Here is a 17,126-nt window from a genome sequence, read left to right as displayed (position 1 = left end):
TGTCTGACAGGATGGGACAGAGTCCATGTTTAGCTGTAGACAAGTATTACTGGTGGACCATGCCATGTGAGAGCAGCAAAGAAACCAGTAACGCTTACAGATGTCCAGACCATGGACAACGTGTGGACAGCCTTTGCAGAGCCTCTTGTAGTTTGTCAAGCACAGAGTGCAAATTCTTCTATATCAACAGGTGTTGTATTTTCCATGCACAACCGCATAGTTACTGTAAATAATGAAGGCTTTGCTTTTCTGATATGCTTAACTTCTGGCTTAGACCACATATGTGCTCAGAATAGCAGATATATTATCATGCAGTATGCAGCTGTGGTAGCTGTATTTTATGTAGATGTGGTGTGTTTACCCTCCTTAAACCTATTGATTAAAGAATGTACATTTTGTTCAGCTGAATTGATTTACATTTTAGTGTTCATGACAGTCTTTGTCCTTTCTTTGGTTAACAGTCTGTGGCACTGTGACTGTTCCTGATCATAAAGAGAAATGCTGCCATTAGGGTTTTTTTAGCATTATTTATTGAAGAGTTCCTTAAGCAAAAATCAGCATTTCATGAGAGCACCGTTCATGTTCATAGCGTTCAGATTTTTCCCTTTGAGCCAAGCTCCCAGCTTGACCCCCGTAGCCCATCTACTTGATGAATCATTGTGGTACCTTGTGGGTTGTACTGTTCAGCGATCAAGGGAATGTGGCCTGTGTGGGAGATGGAGGAACAACACAGGAGATGACTGATATTTCTCTTGAAGATCTACCAATGTCAGCTCCCAAGTATATCTTTATTAGCCTGTTGAGCTGCTTTTTTTCCACAGAAGTCAACACTTTATTTCAATAACAGAAGCCTTTCATCCATATGTTTCACCTTTTTGTCTAGATTTTCTTCGAACAAATTTTCTGTTGAAAACCAGCTACATATATGTATACATATTTTACAACTCCAAAATTGCATTTTAAGCTAAATTTGATGAAATCCTTGCTTCCCATTGAATCACTCAAAATGTCACGTCACAAGAGCAATCCAGAGCACTAGAATTTCCAGAATTAGGATTCTGAAAATGCCTCATTTGTTTTCATTGAATATAAGGACACAATTTTCATGAAGGATATTATTTTTTTACAGCTTCAAGAGAATAGTGTTTAAAAATCAATTACCCAAGGCCTTTAGTCATTTTATGCGTGTATACTGCAAGCAGTATTTGAATACACTGCTCATCCTAACCCTAAAGACACAATGAAAAAGCAAATGCATTTGCAACGGAACAAGATACCTGGGAGCAGCCTATGACTGCACTACGGTTCCTGGACTGTACGTGTGTGTTTGCAAAGGTGTTTGTAGCCTCTTGTTAAGTCTGCCAGCTTTTCCCTTGACTGCTGCTGCATTGCAGGACTTCTGCCTGGGTTAAGTCAGAGCCACTTGAACAACTTCCACTTTTTGCCAGTCTGGAGAGGGAAAAATAAACCAAAGTCAATGGTGGAAAGTGTTTTGCTTTGGATTTTCTGTATCTAAGATATCTACGTGTGTACATAAAAGGAAGCAGAGTGAATTGTACTTCACAGAGTTTTCTGGACTAATGCTAACTTCTGCATCCATGCAGTTTCCATCTCACCACTGATTTTTGTGAGAGTAAACCGTGTAGGCATGGCTGCCTACTTCTAGATATGTGACTTCATTGAAATGAACAAGGTGCCTTATGCCAGGAATAGTGTTTTCTTTGTCACACAGTATTTGCCAGCACATGAAACGAGTTTTATTTCGTTAGCTGACTTCTGTGTAAAGCAATAGTTTTCTTAACGTGTAATAAATCTGTTTTAAAACACCTTCATGGCTTGGTGTCAGCTGCAGAGTTTCTTCATAGTCACATTAGGTCACAGATGGCAAAGGAGGAGGGAGGAGATTATCTTTTGGGAAAAGAACCTGTGCCTGCATTTTCCTAATCAGATTCGTGATTTCTGTGTAATTGGATGGTTTTATTTCACAAAGCATAAGCTACTGCTGGCATGCAAACTTCAGACATCTCTGACCTCTTTTGAATTTGCTAATTCTGAAGCTTTCTGTTCTGCGTTTCAGTTGTGCTTTGATTATGATGACTTTGAAAGAACTGTTCTTTGATGGAATCTCGTGTGAGGCATTTCTCTTGAAGCAAGTTAAAACCTGTGCTTTAAAAGATGGTGTTTGCATCTTAATCAATACAGAGACACAGTGAATTAATCTGTGTATAGCCCTGAGGGGATCTTCTTAGTATGGGATTACTTTCTGTGCCTGAAAGACCTTACACCTGCAAGGAATAGAAGCACAACAGTGGAGTGGAGCTTGCCGGTGTGCATGGAAGTTCAAATCTGTGCTATCCACATGTGTATTTCCGTAAATACAGGCAGGGAAATTTCTAAACCTCTCTGGAACTTAATCATCTGGGCTACTAAACTGCACATAGGATTATTAACTTGGTCTGGATGTGTGAGCTGTGTTTGGATTCAGGAACATGCCATGACTGTCTTGATATCCTTTGCTTCTCAGTTTAGCACAGCTCTTGCTGAATACAAGATTGTTGGGTTTCTGTGCTTTAACTTCCTTTCCCGTACATTGCAAAGACAGCTGGGACTACTGATTGAGTCGAGCAGGGGACTGAAAAGTGGTCTGGCCAGTGGGAACATCCTTTGAGGAGAGAGGAGGGCAGATAATATCTTTTCAGTTACTATGCCTATTGAAGACTGCTTAATATGAGCAGTTGCTGTTAGATTCTCTACATTTAAACGTGTTCATTAATAACAGTTGTGTTTCTATATCAATCCACCTGTAGGAAGGTTCAAGGCAAATCAGTATCTCTGGCTATTTATTAATTGATTTTGCTGACTCTTCCTCTGCTATTTGTTCTGCTTTGATTTCTTTAACAAAATAAATGTTATGTGTATATATATATTTAAGCTTTACAGATGAGGTGCAACAAAACACCTGAGTGTGCAGGCAGTTTTTAAGCAAATACTGAAATCCCACCGAAGCCAATGGCTTATAAGCATGAGCTTTGCAGAACTGGGGTGTAAAGTTCAACCACTAAAGAATGAGATGAAAAATCTGGCTTTCCATTTTTACTACCATCATAAAATGAGTGCAAGTATTTTTACACACAAAATAAAGCCCTCTAATCTGAAGGTTATGACCATTTTTGGTGCCTCTTCTGCCTCCTCATGTACATCTTCCAGCCTTCTGAGGTCTTAGTGTGATCTAGCCCTGCATACTGCAAGAAGCTCTACAGTCTGCTGCACATAAAGCTAAGTTTTTAAAATCATATATTTGATATGGCTTCAGGTACTGTGGAATGTAAAAGTCTGAGGCAAAACATTGGAGGAACTAAATCCAGATGTTCAACTTATTGGTGGAAACTGGTCACCCTCTTCTTAAACAGGCTTAAACTGATCAGCTGTTTCAATATGGAAGAAATTCCCAAGTGCTCTCCTCTGTTTTGAAGGATAGATCATATGTGGAAGGAGCCTTTCCTTTCCTCCCAGTGTCAAGAGTAGACAGTGTCTGCAGAGCAGAGAAGATGCCATCTAAGCTCATTTAACTCACATTGTTTCCCTCTGGACAACACTGGGTGTCATTACAACTGTTTTTTGTTTGGTTTTGTTTTGGGTTTTTTTGTTGGTTTTTTTCCACTTTTTTTCCTTTTGGTTATTCTGTGAAATTTGCCATGCAGCTGAAGTTGGGAATTATCACTGTATTTTTAGGGTTGGTTTTTCTGTTCTCCATTTCCCAGCAATGTTCAAAAAGTTGGAACTGCAGTGATCTTTTCTGAAATACATATTTATGTAAATTCATAGAATCATTTAGGCTGGAAAAGACCTTTAAGATCATCAAGTCCAACCGTTAACCTAGCAATGCCAAGTCCACCACTAAACCATGTCCCTAAGCACCACATCTACATGTCTTTTAAATACCTCCAGGGATGGTAACTCCACCACTTCCCTGGGGAGCCTGTTCCAATGCTTAACAACCCTTTCCATGAAGAGATTTTTCCTAATATCCAATGTAAACCTCCCCTGGCACAACTTGAGGCCATTTCCTCTTGTCCTTTCACTTGTTGCTTGTAAGAAGAGACAGACCCTCGCCTTTTTACAGCCTTCTTTCAGGTAGTTGTAGAGAGCGATAAGGTCTCCCCTCAGCCTCCTTTTCTCCAGGCTGAACAACCCCAGTTCCCTCAGCCGCTCCTCATAAGACTTGTGCTCCAGGCCCCTCACCAGCTTGGTTGCCCTTCTCTGGACACGCTCCAGCCCCTCCATGTCTTTCCTGTAGTGAGGGGCCCAAAACTGAACACAGCACTCGAGGTGCGGCCTCACCAGTGCCGAGTACAGGGGGACGATCACCTCCCTGCTCCTGCTGGCCACGCTACTTCTGATATAAGCCAGGATGCCGTTGGCCGCCTTGGCCACCTGGGCACACTGCTGGCTTGTATTCAGCCAGCTCTTGACCAAATTGGTGCTATGTTTAAGACTTCAAGCTTCAGTAGAGCATTAAAGTGGAAAGTTGACTTTGCTGATGATTTTTATAGTATGTACCTCAATTTTAGGTAATCCTTATAAATCCTGAGCAAAAGAGCGTGAGATAGAAAAAAAGGCTTAAGAAATTCAGTGGTGTAACTTGACAAAATAGTGTAGCTTAAAAAATCTGAGCTTTTATTAATGTATTCTGCAGGACTGTAAGTACAGTAGATATGAAACTCTTCAGTCTGTCTGGTGCTAAACTAGGGAGAAGAGCACTGCTGTTCAGACAAAAAGCCCTTATTACAGGCAAAGTGCTGTAGCCTCTTGTACTTTACTGCCCTGAGACAGGACAAGTTCAGGCACTTAACTGTAAAAAGTTTCTGATTGGTTTCACGAGCTACACTGTTGTTGCCTATAGCTTATTTTCAGTTGTTCCAACTCAAAAAGAGTTAAGAAATTTCTATGTCAGTCCTGGGAAAAACAAGTTTGCATAGCTATTCTGCCTCTTATAGCCCACATTCCTTCTTTTTCTCAATTCTAAAGGATTTATAGCACAATAGCATGTTAAATGTTGTTCATGTACACAGCTACATGTGCAGTGCCTGCCTTGGCGTTATGTTCTTGCGCCCTGATTCTGCCAGCAGACCTGCACAGGTGAATCTTTGCAAAGGGGAGAGGAGTCCTGTGTGTGTGACCATAGATTTGCCCATGTGCAATCACTCGTGTAACCAGGGGCATCAGTGGAGCAAGAGAGTCCTTATTCCCTTTGTCCATGCGGGTAATCCCAGCGATCCTGGTGAAGATCTTACAGTGAATAACTGTGCTAAGGTTTATATGTGGTTACAGGCTTTAATGTTGTGTTTCTCACTTACTGGTGCTTTGTTTTTCCTTTTAACTTTTTTTAAAAGAAACCTTTAAGTCTTCTACTGGTCTTGATTTTTCTTTTGTGCATTTTTATTATTATTTTAAACCTTGCCTTTCTGCTGCTTGTCAGAATTATATGATCCAGTGAGAAAATGGCTGGTTTCAAGTTGGAGAAGGTGCAGTTTTTGTTGTTTGTAGGATTAAGATGGCTAAGCAATTATTGATAGCTTTTCCAGTTCTGGAGACCTTTGAGACAGTAAGGCAGAATGGAAAGATTGTTTTCCAATTAAAGGCTAATACCATGTAATATCTGGAAGGTTTTGTTGTGGAGGTTACCTACCCTTTAGAGACATTTTGCCTGCCATGGCTTGAATTGGTGTGCCTGACAAGTGTGGTGAAGTTTGGGATCTTGTTGTCTGGAATAGTGTCTTTCTTTCTGCTCAGGGATCTGTGGTGCGCAAAGGAGTAATGTACTTAAAGTCGGGTTTTGAGCAAAACTGATGGACTGCAGAAGTCCTCTTAAAACTTCCTCTGCAATCTGATAGCATTTGTCTTCCTTCTCTGGCTCAGGTAATGCTGACAAATTGTCACTCTCGTGTAGCAATCAAAGTACTCTCCTCTCAAAGCTTTTGCAGACTTATTAACAAACAGGCAAAGGAAAGGGTGATCTGATCCTAGAAATATAGGAAGTATCTTGCTCAACACCTGTTTGGCTGTGTGTATTTAATTTATCTCTCTTGTATTGTGTGCAAATGTAAATGTGTCATTGTAATCTGTGCTCATTTGTGAATGCAGCTGTATGCTCTGCTTCCTTCCCTTTCTTTTTCAGCTGACCAAGCTCCTGGCCAGGAGAGCAAATGCTGGGCTGTAAGTGTGGAAATGGAGCCATCATAAGAAACAGGGTAGCAGCCTCCACTGGGTGTATATTTTGGCACTAAAGCAGCAGAGTACTTCGTCAGATGCTTGATGTTGAACGTAAACATCTGTAATCAATTTTGAGTGGGCTTAGGGTTAAACAAGTGGTCTCCTTGAGGCTGGTGAGACCACTTCAGGAGATACTTAAGTGTTTTGCTGAATGAGAATTGGCTTGAAGGCTGTCATTGGAACACTTGGGAATGGATTTAGCAACAACAAAACACAGGCAAAACTGATCCCGAAATGGTCTGATTTAGATTTTGTGCAAAGGGGTAACTGTTGTGTGTCTGAGTGTCCCATTAGCTTGCCAGTTTGAACACTAAAAGTAAATGTGTTCTCTTAACAATGCATTCTTCTTGTACAAGAATTTTTACTTCATTAGAAGGCTTACTGGCTTACTGTCATAGCTCCTCTTGCCCTGTCTGGCAGTCATATCCCTGGTTTTATTCATTCCGCACAGACTATTGGGTTTGTGGTGACAGACACTAAGTGTTTTCTGCTACGTTGCGTGTAGTTTCATTAAAACTCTATGCCCTGATAAAATTTATGTAAAGAGAAAGCTTTCCTATGCATCTCCTGGTTATAAAAATGTGGTGATTATTTTGTGAATGAAGAAATCTTTTTTTCCTAACATAAACAGAATTGTCTAAGTCCATAGATTAATCTCATAATAGATTACTCTTAAAATGAAAGTGTTATTTCATGCATTTTGCTTGTCATCTGCCAGAACAAAACCCACAGCTGGTTTTTGCAGGAACCTGCTATACCCTGAACCGTGATGTGGGACATCTGTAAAGCAGCTTGTTGTTCTTGTCATTCTTCCTCAAATACCCAAGTTTTGTACTGTGATAATTTTAGCACTTTTAATGCAGAACAATGCTTTGTCCTTACGTGGCTTGGCAGCTAGTTTTGAACTATGTGAAGCAGAAATACTTTGTTTTGTGGCTGAGAAAATGAAGATGAAATGGCGACTTGCTCAGCGTCACTCATGGGGTGGCACCGGTGGGGAATGGGGCGCCAGGTCAGGTCTCGTGGCTGCCAGGACAGAAGCCATCTGCTGAAGCAGGACAGTTTTGCCGGCGGGACGCTGCGTAACGTGGCCGTACGTGCCTTGCGCGGTAAGGACAGGTCTGTCGGAGCAACGTGGGTGGGTGAATATGGAGAGAGGTAGGGCTGAGTACCAGGTCCAAGCACGTGTGAAGAAGGATGTGTGGAGACAGGAGAAAATCCGGCACCTCCGGGTGAGGTGACGCTGCTGTGCCAGGGGACCATGGCGTGGTGATGTAGGTATGTCCTCCCTCAGCTGGACCAGGTCTTCAGGGACACCCCTCAGGTCCAATCTCCATGGCGTGGCCTGAGGCCTCTGGGCGATGCCCAAACTGCCCTCGGTGCCCCCAAGTCGTGCAGGCTCTGCCGGTGTCGGCCATTGGTCTCTCTGTGAGAGGAGGCCATGGGCAAGTGGGAGCGAGACCCATGGGAGTCCTCTCCCCTGGTTCCCCAAGCCAGGCCTGGGGTGGTTATTAACAGTAACGACACATTGCTTGTTAGGAAAAAAAACCTGACTCGCTTCTCATTTCGAGCTAGAAAATGAGCTGGAAATGGGAGATGTCAAATTCCATGAGCAAAGCCTTGTTTCAGGGCAGAAGTAGTGAATAACTCTTAAAGGCCAATTTTTGTTAGAAGACTTTCAAAGCATTTAATTATTTCTTGTCTAAGGAAAGGTAAATATGTAAGAGCTCACATAGCATTTAAAATCAGTACATGTTAGAGCTAAAGTCACTGCACACTAAAATTTGGACAATTAAGAGTGGTAACACTGAGATAACAGTTTTATAACCCTCTGAGTGATTAGCTAAGAGTATCCCAATTTCTGACAGAATAATTGATGCTTAGAGAAGTGTTCATTTACATATCAAGGTCTTCACAAAACCCTCAGGGATCACAGCTTGCTTTTTATGTTATACGGTCAGACTTCAAGTGCAACAAAGTTTAACATTTTTATGTTGAGAAGTTTCTCAGATGTCAGTGTTTAAGCATCAAAAATTCAACCACAACAATAAATATAAAAAAATGCAGAGAAATGGCTCCGAAGTGATAGGAAGCCTGTGCTCTACATAAAGCCCTCCATTTCAGGGGAGAAGCTGTTCGGAAGTTCAATTCATCAGGTCCCAGATCGAGGCCTTCTGAAAATTGGTGGAAGGATCCCCAGTGATAACAGCAAGCTTTGAATCGGGCCCGAGGAGAGTTGTGGGCTTTTGCTATTTTTACGGTACATGTGAACACAGCTCTCCTGGTTTTTCACGTGCAGGAGCCTCAACGGCTCACGTAGCTGCAGTACTGGTTGAAGATTTTGGTCTGACGTGGAGCACGTGCATCTGCCGCTTCCCTGCGGTTCCCAGAAGGAGCTACTGAGTGCCGCAGGCTGGTTCGTGGGTCCTGGGTGTTAGTGCCCAAGGCACAAGTAATGGGGAGAGGAGGGTGATGGGAGACGCAAAGAGTCTCATCTTCAGGCGGTCCGAACCCTTGTGAGCAGTGCTGCGGCTGATGCTGTGGAGGGCACTGCCCTTCTGTAGGCAGACCCTATGCCCTAAAGCTACTCCGTGGAGCAGCTGCAGATGCGTGGGCTGGGTTTCTCTCCTGGGTTTTCCTGAGGTTGGTGAAGTAAGAAGTCAAGTTTCACCGTTTTCTGGGCAGTTTAGTTTGTTTTTTATAAGAAACGGAATCTGTTGACAGATGCTGACAATTTTGGGGAGATAAACATTGTTTTTGTAGCTCTTTTATCCTTATGCTAAATCATCCTAGCCATTAATGTCTCTTGGGTTTGATTTCTGCAGAAAGTTTGTGTGCTTTGCAGGTTAAATTGGTAGCTTATTGAGGTGCCTGAATTACTTAATTTAGCTTAACTTGAAGCAGCAACTTGTACAGACCGTGGTCTTGGACCTCAACAAATGGTGATGAAATATCGCCATAGCTGTAATTTTGAGATACCATGTGTGAGAAGCTCCTGTAGCGTAGTGCTGAGCCTGCTTAGTACCTGCCTATTGCATGTAAGGCTTTTAGATTTCTCAGAGGGGAAATTTGTATGAGCCCTTCTTCTTGGAGAAGACTTATCTAGAATTTAGACTAGATTTCATGCTCTGAAGCTGCTGATTTTAATTAAATGTTGCTTAAGGATATTTTGAAGGCTTTCTTGCCAACTGCTGTGTTTTATTGATGAATTACTTGAATGGTGGTGCTCCAAATGGTTTCTGGTTTTTATAAAGCAGTTTCTACCTTTATTTTAAGCTTTTAACTGTTGCACAGGTTTTTAGAAGTACAGAACTATACTATCTCTTTATTTTGAACAACCCTAGAGGACTGCTTGATACCAAACTGTGTTTTTGATTTGAGTGTAACTTGTGTTTGCAGGTCATGTACCTCAATGTTTTGTTCTTGATATGAAGATCATACAGGTTGTAAAAGAGGGTTGTTCTTGAGTTATGCACATTTTACTTCTGCTGTTTGGCCTGATGGCTGTTAGAAGCCACTGACACTATAGAACCACTTTATAGTGAAACCTTTGATGTGCCCCTTCACCTGTACCTCCTCTGTTCTCTCTGCTCAGCTTCATGGTAGGTGGGCTTTCCATAGCAGAGGAACTGTGACTTGACTTGTGCAACATGGCATTGCACAACATTGCTCTAGGAGCAGTGAGAGAGATTTACTATTTCACTTGATTATCAGATCAATTTTCCCCTTCCAAATTCACTATAAACTGGGTCTGCTATGAATCTGAGCTTCAGAGAAGCCCGTGCTGATGGCATTGCATAGATTATTGCATCCTCATCTTGCATGTCTTTTCGCAAAGCTTTCTTTTAATTTATATTTCCTTTCTTGCTGCAGTTTTTTTTTCTCTATTTTGTATTGTAGGATCGGGATATTCACCCCTTGAAGATGACGAAGATGTGTATGCACGCAATAGATATAAAGGTGAATGCTTTGCTTATGTGCTAAAGATCAGCTGATTGCTGAGAGAAAGCTTCGTTCTTTTTCTTTTCATGGATTATAAAATCTTGGTGATCCAGTTCCATGGTTTTTCTCATGGCTTTTTAGATCAAGATTTAATTTCTGCTTTTTTAACAATGGAAATTAGATGAAGTGCTGATCACCACTCTTTTATGCACCTGAGTAAGTAACTTTTGCACTGCCTTTGCTCTTGGAAGATCAGGTTGTTAAATCATGAAAATCTGGGAAGAGCTTCTCTTTCTTCTTCATACATCCTAACAAAACCATCAATGATAAGCTGACTCAAAACCTGGGCCTGCTGATGGTAATGTATAGAAGTACGTGCAAGAGAATGTGATTTTCATGACACACACACCCCCCACCCCCCGTAAAATTGTTTGCGTTTCAGGTTAACCTGCTACCTGAAATGCCAAGTGAAGTGTGTTTAACAAATGAACGTGTACATTCCCTCCAAAAAATTATGTAGCTGGATGAATGAGTGAATGGACTGGTGTGTTTATAAAGCAAATTCAGGTTTTCTTCCCTATTCTAGAAGATTTTGCCATTCAGCAAGATTCAGAAGTTTTTTTGCCACTACCAGTAAATCTTCCATTTACTATGTCCATTTTCTTAAAAAGTCTGCTTCTGTCTCAGTACCCCTCTCCTCTGCCAAAATCCCTCAGAAGCCTGGACAGTAAAGAAACCTAGCATTTAATTTGTTACTTTAAATGGTAACTGTGTTTCATTTTGGTAAACTAATCTGTGGACATGCTAGAATTGTAATCATTCTGATTACTTGAAAATACTGGGCATTGGTGTCTTCTTGTACATTATTGATTCTCTGCAAAGAATCAATGGGCCTTATAAGAGGTAAGTCATAAAGTAATTCAGACATTTATGAAGAACAAAGGGGAAGGCACAGATGCATACATATGGCTATGTTGCTGTTTTTCATAAATGTCTTATGTTCCTCCCAGTAAAATACTTCAGTATAAAATTTTGCTTTCAAACACATGCAGAAATATTTCTCTAAAGCTTTATTTAGGTAAACTCATTTTTCTTTGCCTTTTAACATGTAACCCTCTGAGACACATAGAAAAAGAATTCCACAGATCATGAAGATAAATCAATGCCAATTCATGCCAGGGCAGGCAAGTAGTTAAAATGCAGATTCTGTATAAATTCCTTTTATATGGTGATCCAAAATGGATTACACTCATGTCAGCCAAAATGTCACCAGGGTAAGTGAAACATAATGACTCATTCACGCAGATATTAAAAACTACCCTGAGTTTGGAAGCGCTACTGCCAAATGTTGCAGATCAGACAATGTGAATCTAAGAGTATAAAGCACTGGAGTAGAAAAGGCTCACTCTTCATTAGCATACTTATTTAAGTTGGTATTGGGGGGAAGGGGGTGGAGAAAGACAAAGCAAGGAAAAATGAGCTGAGTAGCTATGTTCAGAGCTTCTCCTTATATGTGCAGTCCAGCATCTTGGGTATGGCCCATTGCTCGGCAAATAAAACTTCCCAGTAACAAATAACTAAATGAATTTTCTTAACTGGTGTTAACGTATGTAAGCAGCATTGTTTTATCTTTGCACACATACTCCCTAAACAGTGCAAGTGAGCACACAAGTTTGTCCTCTGTGGCATCTGCAAACAAAACATTGCAGTTTATTGCAGGGGGAGGGAATTGACCTCCTACCAAACCTTTTGTCTTCATCTGGATGTTTTTCAACTTGCTCAGCTTTCCAGAGAAACATCGCTGACACTTTCTGTGCCCACGGCATTTTTACAGATATTTTCCCTTCCTCCCTGGTGAACCCTCAGCTCTGTTGGCTGGTGTACCAGCAAGCAACAGTATACCGGTCACTTTGCACGCTGCTTGTGAAGGAAATGCTCAGCTGAGGCTGGCGTTTAAACAGGACTGAGGGTTGGGGGAAACGATGCTCTAGAAAATGCTTTCCTTCATGCCACTTGGCATGGCTGTCTTGGATCGTATTTGATGAGGAAGGGCTTCCCGAATACAGCAGTTCCTGTGTTCATCACAGTTCTAGTGCCACTGCTTTGATGATCCTCATTTCCTATATGTTTTCTCAAATAGTGTAATGATCAAACGGTAGCCCTAGCTGTAGAGGCAACGTAGTGGCTTCAACTATTTCTGCTTGCTGCCTGTTTTCCGGTGGTTTCAAACACAGGACTGAGTCTCTGAAATGTTTTACTACTAAGTGATAACGCAGGCTATTGTATTGCTGAGGAATGGCACAAACTTTCTGTTAAACAAAAAAAACATTACATAAGTCCTGGTACCTAAAAACTCAAATTTCAGTTAGGTGAACAGAGCCCAGTACAGATGGTGAAGCTCCAGAACAGATGCCTGGGAAACCTGTAGCTGTTCTTATTCCCAAAGCCTTCAGGGACACGGCTGATCTTTTCTTGAGGCAGGGAACAGCTTGTGTGACCTCTCAGGGCCCCATCCAGCCCTAATATTCCACAAATACTCCATGTAGCTGCTTAGCCTTTGAAAACCAATATGTGCCTTTGCTTAAAAATAAACAGACTTTGATCTAAAACTTTTTTGTATCGTTTGATGTGCTTTCAGGCACATAAGCTTTTCAAGTTAGCTGGGGTTTTTTTTCAGTGCTATCACTTGGTCTAAACCCAGATATTTGCCCCCCTATAAACCCTGCCTCACCCACTTTCTTCTAATCATGTTCAGTTCCAGAGTAACGATAATAATATTTAGATGAAACAGATGTTCCTCCTAAACTCATCAAGTTGTCTGCATCCAAAAGCATGCCTGGTTTTGTTTTTCTTTCTGACAATATCATTTGGTCCAGTAAAAGATGTGTTACCCCTCCCTAGGAGCCTTGCTTTGTTTCTCTCTGTAGACCACCATAGCTGCAATGACACTACAGGAAGGGCTTTTTCTTTTTCAGTATTCTGTTTGTGCATTAAACTGCATTTGTTAGCTGTTAGCTGCCACTTTTTTTTTTAAATATATGTGCAGCTGTTTACTCAAGGCAAGCATGTTTTTAAAGCCACAAAAATTAGCAGAAAAACTCAGGCAATTTGCAATACCTGAAACAGCTGCTTTGCCTTTTTTTTTATTAGCCTCTTGATCATGTTGCAAAGTGTATTTGTCTTAACACCCTTTACAAAAGAGATCAGCCATGTGTGTTTGCACATTATATATGTGGAAAACCTGAGGTGTAAATACCTTGAACTGATTTGCTAAAGGATTATGTAGCTGGCTGGGGCAAAGGCTCAGCCTACCTGAGTCTTCATCCCCACTGTTGTGCCTCTTCAATCAGTGTTCTCCTAGTAACTTCAGGTTTAAACCCTTCTGCAGAAAAACTGAGGCCTTCTCTTTAGTTAAGGAGATCCTATGGCAAGTGGAAAAAACTTTTTTTTTAAATTAAAAATAAAAAAAAGAAGTTTGGGGTCTCAGGGCATGAGAAGAACAAGTGTGATAGAAAAGTTGGAAATTTGGGGGATGAGACCACTGAAGGAGTGATTATGGAAAAGCTGTTGTTAGTGGAGGAGGAAGAGGATTTCTCCAGGAGGTGAATGAGACAGGGGCTGCCTCTGTGAATCCAACATGCATGGCTTCCCCAAGAGAGTGGTCAGAGGTGATGCTTGAGACTGCACCAGTGGCAGTGGGGTAGGCAGCTCAGGAGGCTGCAGAGATGGGTGCTGTCATCACTCATTACTGCAGCAGTAGCTGATTGACTTCTGTTCCCATTAGCTCACACTCCTCAACTGTTCTCCCAGTTTTAATTTGGTTCATAGCAAGCATGAGAAATGTGAGCCACTGCGATACAGCCCCTCAACAAAATGGGCCAAGTCAGCTGATGGGGTTTTTTTAATGTCTTTTGGTAACTATGGGATAGAGGTTAGGGTGAAGGACAGGAAACAGTTCTAAAAAAAAAAAAAAAAAAAGAACCCAACAAAAAAACCCATCCACAACAAAAATCACTCTCCACCAAACTACTTTGCATAATTGTAAGGTAAATAGTGGAGGATGTATTTCACATTCAGTACTTTTGGAAAATAGGACCATAGGTGGAAAAAAACAGAGACGGGATGATTGTGTGGCTGTGCCAAAAAGCTGAACTGCACTCTGCCCCTAACCTGCTGCGTGCTGTTAGACTGGTCTGCTCGTTTCCCATGCCTTGGTTACTGCCTGTTTGGTGACACTGGGAATAATGCCACTTGTACATCTTTGTAAAGGGTTTTCACGTGCATTGGTGAAATACAAAAATAAGCACGTCGCAGTACAATACAACTGCTTCAGAAACAGACTAACCTAGAGGAACATGCTCTTGGTCTAGTCAAAAGCTTGACAATTAGTCTCTGATTTTAGTCCTCAGATGCTACTTATGTTGATTCAGGACCAGCACAGCAAAACGTAGGTGTAAAATATAGTTTCCATTGGGAAAGCATGAATATGTCCTAGAGACATTGTACACTGCATATAAATATCCCATGTATGAGAAATAGGCTGTATTGATTATTGGTTGTGAGGAACTGGTCCAAGTCATGTAGAAAAATGTTCATAATAACTACAGGAATTAAGAGCTAGAAGTGAAGATCTGCCAAAGATGACCTAGAAATTATTTTTAAATGTCTCCTGTGACTTTGTCAGGATGAAGGCTAAAACTCTGTGTTTAGTTTGCTTGGGGTTTTTATTTCCATCTTTCTTGCAGGCTTTGAAAGTTTTGTCATGTACCTCCTGCATGTCACACATTGTCCCACAGGATTTCAGGACCTGTCATCTTTCTCTTTTTGCCTTGCAATCCTTCCCTCTCTCCCTCCCTCTCAATATGTCCTTTTCAACGCTTGGAGCTGAGAAGGGGCAGGCTTAGTCACTCCTTGTGTAGGAAATTCCTAGTGAGAAGCTGCTTGCTGCAGAAAAAGTATGGCTTTGTTGGTGCGCTCTGTTGTCAAAGCTAAACAAAGATTTTGAAGCTTTGGCTGCGAAGGGGAAGTCTCTCTTTGATACTGCACCCATCAGTATCACAGTATGGTGTTTAATCCTCACAAGAAGATGGTACCCATATCGTGAGTATTTTAAAGTGTAGTCCTGACCAGTTATTAAAGGTTCAGTTTTATGTACATCTGTTTCCCTTTTTCCGATGAGTTTGCTAGGAGCATTAGCCGTGAAGTCCCAGCCAAATTCCATCTTTCCTCTGACTTGGCAGATCCATCCATGTCACTGTACTGCATCCAGGAGGGAACTAGAAGGTGGTTCTCGTAGTTCAGGCTACATTTCCATGATATTAGGGAAAGACAGTCCTCCACCCATCTTTGGAGGTGAAGACTATGACACATGAAGTCCAGACCTTTGAGAACATTTAGAACTGGATTTAAATTTCTGCAGCTTGGGTTCCCTTTTCTGAATATGTGCTAAGTATATAGTATGCTCATGAATGAACATTGATATCCTCTGAAGGATTTGACAATAGGAAGTGCAGGGGTTTGTGCTGTCAAATATATGCATTGTGCCTGAATGCATGTTGCTCTTAGAAGCTACAAATTACTACCAAAAAGACGAAGAAGGTCAGAACTTTCTCAGAAGCTCTTGACTTAGTCTGTTGGATTGGACACTTGCCTTCAGATTTAATCATGGCAATGGTATTGTGCCCATTTGCTGGAAGAAGACTATTTTGTTGGTGATATAAAGAGTAGTTGAATGTTTCAGTGTGGCATCGCAGAACTGCCGAGAACAGCGAAGGAGCTGCTGTTCTTGCACACTTCACAAGTTCCAGTTCGGGCTTAATCCTGGGTGCTAACTTGGAAAGTAACTTTGCAAAACTGGAGTTGTACTTAAAACCTGAATGGTTGTTCTGACACATGAAGGATGTGTACAGACAGGCTTGACGTATGGACAATAAGATTTATGTAAGTCACACCCTTTCTAACTGTGGGAGAGCTTGAACTATCACAGAGTTCAGCTTTACTGCACAAATTATTATGGAAGATTTTTTTTATTTTAAATGGGCAGTGAGGGAGCTAAATGTTGTAAGGATTACAACTACAGCTAGACCAAAGGTCTTCCTAATGCGTGCAGACTTTTGTTACCAAACAGAAGGTAGATGTATCCATTTAAAAAAATGAGGGGGGAAAAAGGTCCGGTTGTCATTAAACTGTCCACATGGTGGCACACTTCTTCCACGGACAAAAAAAACCATAGCCGACCCCCCTCCCCGCCCCCCCCAATCTAATGGCTACAATCTTTAATTTTTTGTAATAAAAAAGAGCTGCCAGTCTTTGAAGGGCTGACCTTCTGGTGTGTAAGACTTAGTGCACCTTGCTCCACTGTTACTTCTCCACTTTGAGGATTGGTGGCTTTTTAAATAAGACCTTTTTTTCTGTTTCTTCTCTGTGACCTTGAATAAAGAAAGTGATTTTATGTTTGTGTCTGACCTTTTACATTTTGCGAAGTACTGTGAGTGGTTTTTTGTTCTCTGTGCTAGAAACACCGTGGTGCTCCCCCATTAAGGTGAAACACGGTTATGCAAACTGCAGGACACCTCAAGGGGAATATTACAAGAATGTATTGGGAACAAGGTGTGATATTCGCTGTCAAAAAGGCTACGAACTGCATGGCCCTCAGCAGCTAATTTGTCAGTCAAGCAAACGCTGGTCTGGGAAAGTGCTTTGCAAACGTAAGTAGCTGTGAAATTTGTGCATGCAGCTTGTGCCTCAGATTCAGCGGACAATAAACTTGCCTTTAAAACAGAGATCTAGGGATTGTTATTTGCATTTTAAACATTGACAGTATACTTGGATATGTATATTGGCTTGTTGCTGAGGATCTTACAGTGGTACATGGCGTGATAAGTGTCATGAATGGTGCAAATACTCTTGGC

At 41.4% G+C, this 17,126-nt stretch overlaps 1 protein-coding gene and 1 long non-coding RNA gene across 4 annotated transcripts in view; one reads left to right on the top strand and one right to left on the bottom strand.

Annotated features, from left to right (window-relative positions):
• The window catches only part of SRPX (sushi repeat containing protein X-linked), a 49,339-nt gene that overhangs the window by 16,693 nt on the left and 15,520 nt on the right, over nucleotides 1-17,126 (top strand). The window contains exons 2-3 of one of the 2 annotated variants that reach the window (XM_069784933.1): nucleotides 10,174-10,233; nucleotides 16,731-16,922. In XM_069784933.1, coding sequence (XP_069641034.1) covers nucleotides 10,174-10,233; nucleotides 16,731-16,922 — 252 coding nt within the window. The remainder of the gene's footprint in view (nucleotides 1-10,173; nucleotides 10,234-16,730; nucleotides 16,923-17,126) is intronic. The other variant, XM_069784934.1, reaches the window with a different exon arrangement.
• Nucleotides 578-17,126, bottom strand: part of LOC138685632 (uncharacterized) — a 33,066-nt gene continuing 16,517 nt past the window's right edge. The window contains exons 4-5 of one of the 2 annotated variants that reach the window (XR_011324956.1): nucleotides 1,278-1,449; nucleotides 578-705 (exon numbers count right to left, since the gene is read on the bottom strand). This is a non-coding gene — a long non-coding RNA (uncharacterized lncRNA). Of the gene's footprint in view, nucleotides 706-1,131; nucleotides 1,450-17,126 lie in introns of those variants that run through there. The other variant, XR_011324955.1, reaches the window with a different exon arrangement.

Source organism: Haliaeetus albicilla, chromosome 6, assembly GCF_947461875.1.
Source record: "Haliaeetus albicilla chromosome 6, bHalAlb1.1, whole genome shotgun sequence".
Lineage (NCBI taxonomy): Eukaryota > Metazoa > Chordata > Aves > Accipitriformes > Accipitridae > Haliaeetus > Haliaeetus albicilla.
Note: the sequence above shows the minus strand (reverse complement) of the source record. Positions and strands in the feature narration are given on the sequence as shown.